A 5,417-nucleotide genomic window follows, 5' to 3' on the forward strand; every position below is an offset into this window, starting at 1 on the left:
TTGGAAAATAAATGAGTTGAAAAATGACATTACGGGAAGATCAGTTATACAGCTAGAGAATTTATTCCAGGATTCTGCAGCGTTTTGAAGCTTGGAGAATATTCTGGTCCTTAGGGACAGCAGCTAAGTGTGTCCTGAAGAGACCCACGCTGGATGGTTTTCTCAGACTTAGAGTACGACGTGGGGGGCTCCAGAGCCCTGGAAACTGTATCTTCTTACAGCGCCAGCATTTCTCCTTTCACCCTCCTGGCTCAAGAGGATGCTGGTAGCTTAGGTGTTGTCTTGGGAATGAGGAGTCGGACGGTTCTGCTGCTAAGAACTAGTAACAGTCTCTAGCTGCATCACGACAACAGCAACCTCACAAAGCAGTGAGGCCACTCTCTCTGGCAGGCTGAAGGAGCAGAATTCCAGGAAATGCCAGTTTCCCGTAATTGTATCATTGCTATGTTCCGTGCCTGGGGGAAATACTTTATTAAAAAGAGGTGGGGTCGATTAGATTTGTTCTGACTGATATCCAGGTGGGTACTCAGGTGGCTGCCCTGGATTACCTGCGTGATGAGATTATGTGACCCAAGGGGTTCCATACCTGATGAGGTTATATCAATGATGGGGTTAAACTGCATATAAGGAGAGCTCGCCATCTGAAAGGGGCTTAGTTTCTAGAGAGACACTCCGTGGTGACCGTGACCCCAGCAGAGAACTGGCTTTGTCGTCTTCTCTATAGATTTGGATCCTGGTAAGCATTCAAGACTCCCTGGTAGCTCAACTGGCCAAGAATCCGCCTGCAGGGCAGGAGACCGCGGTTCAATTCCTGGCTTGGAAAGATCCCCTGGAAAAGGGAGAGGCTACCTACTCCAGTGTTCATGGACTTTCCTGGGGGCTCAGATGGTAAAGAATCTGCCTGCGATGCGGGAAACCTGGTTTGATCCCTGGGTGGGGGAGATCCCCTGGAAGAGGGCATGGCAACCCACTCCAGTATTCTTGCCGGGAGAATCGAGGACAGAGGAGCCTGGGGGCTAAAGTTCATGGGGTTGCAAGGAGTCGGAAGACAGCCACTAAAACAACGGAAAGGCGCTGATAGCTGGTCAGTCTACAGAGTCCAGACGACAGTTCTTTCCCTGTCAGTTTCGAGACACCGGTAAGAGAAACGGAAGTAACTTGAGTCCTTCTTCTTCTCCAGACCCGGGAACCAGGAGGTGTCCTGCAGAGCCGGCTGTCAGCAGCGCACAGGGACCTCACCCCCAGGCCTGAAAGATGGGCAACTGCGTCACCTCCAGCACCCGAGACGACCGCCTGGTTCCTCGGTCTCCGGCCCCCTTCCGCGAGCGGAGAGGCGGAGACCACCGGGGGGCGGCGGGACCGCGGGGCCCGGCGCGGCGCCGGGCGGGGGCGGCCCGGCCGGGAGCGCCGCTGACCTTCCGTCGGAGGACCCGCCTCACTCAGAGCCCGCCCCGAGACGTGTACAGAAGCGATGGGTGCGAAACGAAGGCCGCCGAGTGCGCGGTCTGTCTGACGGACTTGGTGCCCGGGGACCCCATCCGGCCTCTGCCCTGCAAGCACGTCTATCACCTGGGCTGCATCAACGAGTGGCTGAGCCGGTCCTTCACCTGCCCGCTCTGCCGCGGGCCGGCGGATGCCGCGAAGCCTTTGTTCCAGGACGCTCTCGAGCCCGGACCCCTGGTGTGATTGCAAGGGACCCATCACTTTTCCTGATTTCCATGTTTTGTGCTGTGCCCAGATAGCCAGGGATTAGGAATTTAAATCATGCACAAAGGTTTATTAAAAGTTCCTGGAATGTTGCAGATGTCCAGGAACCGTTTCTAATGTTTTAGAAAGATAGGGAGAAATAGGCAAACCTTGACCCAGCGCTGAGAGGTGTGCTGATGTCCTAGCGTTGTTCCCTTGCTGTGTTCCCTCTTTCGGCAGCTCCACGTGTTGCATTGCAGCTGTTGGACGTCAGGGAAAGAAAACGGTGACTCTTCCTAAATGAAATCAGGCTCTTCTCCCCCTTCCAACTTTAAAGCTGCTGGCATTTAGGCCACAGTTTTATGAAAAGTTACAATTTATACAACTGAACTAAAATAAAATCAAAGTATGTATGAGTGAATACGTGAAGAATGTTATTCTCAAATGAGCCTTCTAAATGGTCTTATCTGTTTGTTCTCCATCATTTTGAGACACTTAACCCTTTCCTCTTATAAATCCAATCCAGGTGAACAAAGTGTTCCAGGGAAGAACAGTCCTGAGCAGGTTTATTATCTGGGTAATCAGGGCGTGTTCAGGCACTTTAGCTGTGTTTGAAAGTGAAAGTGAAGTCGCTCAGTTGTGTCCGACTCTTTGCGACCCCATGTACTATAGCCTATCAGGTTCCTCTGTCCATGGGATTTTCCAGGCAAGAGTGCTGGAGTGGATTGCCCTTTCCTTCTCCAGAGGATCTTCCTGAGCCAGGAATCGAATCCGGGTCTCCCACATTGCAGGCAGAAGCTTTACTGTCTGAGTCCCCAGGGAAGCCCAAGGGAAGATAGTTTACTGGAAGTCAGCCAGCTTCACTCCGGTTCCTCTTTACAAGCCTTACCAATTTATATTTTCCTACGAAAGCAAATACTTAAAATTTGAACTTTCGTCATTTTCTACTTTTATTTGTCTTTAACTTTATCTCTTATGGTTTTGAAGAGCTGATTCATTGGAGAAGACCCTGATGCTGGGAAAGATTGAGAGCAAGAGGAGAAGGGGGTGACAGAGGATGAGATGGTTGGATGGCATCACTGACTCAATGCACATGAATTTGAGCAAACTCCAGGAGTTGGTGATGGACAGGGAGGTCTGGCATGCTGCAGTCCATGGGGTCGCAAAGAGTCAGACACGACTTAGGGACTAAACAACTCCTGGCTGTAGCATCCTAACTCACACCCATGTTACATTTTTGTGCAGGGGAGTTTTTCTTTTCTTTTTCTCTGAGCTGGGTCTTTGTTGCTGCTGAAGGGCTCTCTCTAGTTGTGGCAAGCGGGGGCTGCTCTCTTGTTCTGCTGCACAAGCTTCTCGGTGTGGCGGCTCCTCTTGTTGCTGCTGGCTCATGGACTTAGTTGCCCCGAGGTATGTGGGGTCTGAGTTCCCGGACCAGAAATCAAACCCATGTTTCCTGCATTGGCAGGCAGGTTCTTGACCACTGGATAACCAGGGAAATCTCTGACGCAGTGGATTTTAAGAGGTAAATTTGCAGGTGGGTGCTGTTGTTCCCACTTAAGTCACTGAACATTGAATAAGTCATTGAAATAATTATATGTAATAGATTCTGGTGATATTTGGTTGCTAAGAGAATCTACAAAAAAAAAAAAGCTAAAAGAGATTAGGGAGTGGTACTGCTGGAGACCCCAGAGTGCAGGAGGGAGTCAAGACTATTCAAAATGACCCCTGCAGAGGTTTGACTTGGATTTGCAATGATGACTTGGAACCATGGAGCTAACTGAAGCTTCTGATCACCGTGAGCTAGCGAGCATATACACCTCCATAGTTTCCTCACTTTTATCTCACATGAAGGTGTTCCTAAATCATTCATTAGCAGTAATAGTCTTGTTGAACAATTTGCCCTGGAAACGAACAGAGATCATTGTGTTGTTTTTGAGACCGCACCCAAGTGCTGCGTTTCACTCTTGTTGACTGAGGGTTACTCCGTTTCTTCTAAGGGAGTCTTGCCCACAGTAGTAGATAGAATGGTCATCTGAGTTAAAGTCACCCATTCCAGTCCGTCTTAGTTCGCTGATTCCTAAAATGTCGGTGTTCACTCTTGCCATCTCCTGTTTAAGCCCTTCCAAGTGACTTTGATTCAGGGACGTATCATTCCAGGTTCCTGTGCAACACTGTTCTTTACAGCATTGGATTCTACTTCCATCACCAGATACATCCACAGCTGTTATTTTTCCTCACTATGGTCTGACTCCTCTAGTCCTCACTGGGCCCTGATACAGGTCCTCACTACAGCCTGACTATTGTCTTTCTATGTCCTGACACTCCTCTCCTCCCTAAGGCCTGATTCTCATCCTCACTAGGGCCAAGCACTCATCTTCTCTACGTCCTGATACTTGTCTTCTCTAGATGCTGACTCTGGTCCTGTCTGTGCCTTGAGTCCTCTCCTCATTGGGCCCTGACTCTGGTCCTCACTGGGCCCTGACTCAGGCCCACACCCCTGACTGACTCTGGTCTCGGTGCAGCGTGACTCTCGTGAGGACACTACGTCCTTACTGTGGTCCTTGCTCTTTTCCTATTGCCTGACACTGCTTCTCAACGTGCCGTGACTCTGGGCCTCAGTGAGCACTGACTCTGGACATCGCTGGGCCCTGAGTCTGCTCCTCTCCGTGGCTTGACTCTGGCCCTCTTTGGCCTAAATCAGTTTGTCTCTACTGCGTGACTCTGGTCCTTTCTGCAATCAGACTCTCTGCCTCACGATGGCCTGATGCTCTGCCTCTCTGGGTCCTGACTTGGGTCTTCATGGGCCCTGAGTCTGGTCCTTGCTACACTCTGACTCTGGTTCCCTCTGGCTTTACACTATCCTCTGTATGGCTTGCCTCTTCACCTCAGTGGGACCCGACTCTGGTCCTCACTGGGCCCCTGAGTCTGATCCTACCTGGTCCCTGACTCTGGTCCTCACTAGGGCTTGGCTCTCCTCCTCAATAGAGCCGGACTCTGCTCTTTTCTATGGCCTGATTCTTTGCCTCCCATCTTTCTCACTTTTTGCATCACTACGGCCTTACACTTCCTCACTCAGGCCTGACATTTTGCCTCATTGGTGCCTGATTCCTGTCCTCAGTGGAATCTGACATGATTCCTCACTGGGCCCTGACTCTCATCCTCACTAAGCCCTGTTTTTTGCTCACACTAGAGTCTAACTCTCGTCCTCACTACATCCTCACTCTCGTCCTCAATATAGTTTCCCTCTGGTCCTCCCTGCAGCCCCACTCTTTTCTTCTCTATTACCTGACTCTTCTCACTATGCCCTGACTCTGGTTCATACTCACTACTCTGCTCACTCCAGCTGATTCTGGTCCACAATGGGCCCTGAGTCTGGTCCTCTCTACAGCCTGACTCCGGCCCTCACTATGGCCTGAGTCTGGTCCTCTCTACATCTTGACTCTGGAACTCTCTGCAGCCTGACTCTGCCTCATTATGATCTGGCTTTGCCACACTGGGAGCTGACTTGGGTCCTCACTGGGCCCTGAGTCTGCTCCTCTCTACAGCCTGACTCCAGCCCTCACTATGGCCTGAGTCTGGTCCTCTCTACAGCCTAATAGTGGTCCTCTCTAGGGCCTGACTCTTTGCTTCACCATGGCCAGGCATTTTGTCTCACTGTGCCCTGACCCCAGTCCTCACTGTGCCCTGACCCCGGTCATCACTGGGACCTGACCCCGGTCCTCACTGTGCCC

General features: G+C 51.1%; 1 protein-coding gene across 1 annotated transcript; it reads left to right on the forward strand.

Annotated features, from left to right (window-relative positions):
* The first annotated feature begins 1,254 nt into the window (after positions 1-1,254).
* On the forward strand, positions 1,255-1,686 carry LOC120859313 (RING finger protein 11-like). Its single transcript, XM_040235463.1, has one exon. It carries the CDS (start codon positions 1,255-1,257, stop codon positions 1,684-1,686), a length of 432 nt encoding a protein of 143 aa, XP_040091397.1.
* Positions 1,687-5,417: the final 3,731 nt, after the last annotated feature.

The sequence above is a fragment of the Oryx dammah genome, unplaced genomic scaffold, assembly GCF_014754425.2.
Source record: "Oryx dammah isolate SB20612 unplaced genomic scaffold, SCBI_Odam_1.1 HiC_scaffold_2, whole genome shotgun sequence".
NCBI classification, from domain to species: domain Eukaryota; kingdom Metazoa; phylum Chordata; class Mammalia; order Artiodactyla; family Bovidae; genus Oryx; species Oryx dammah.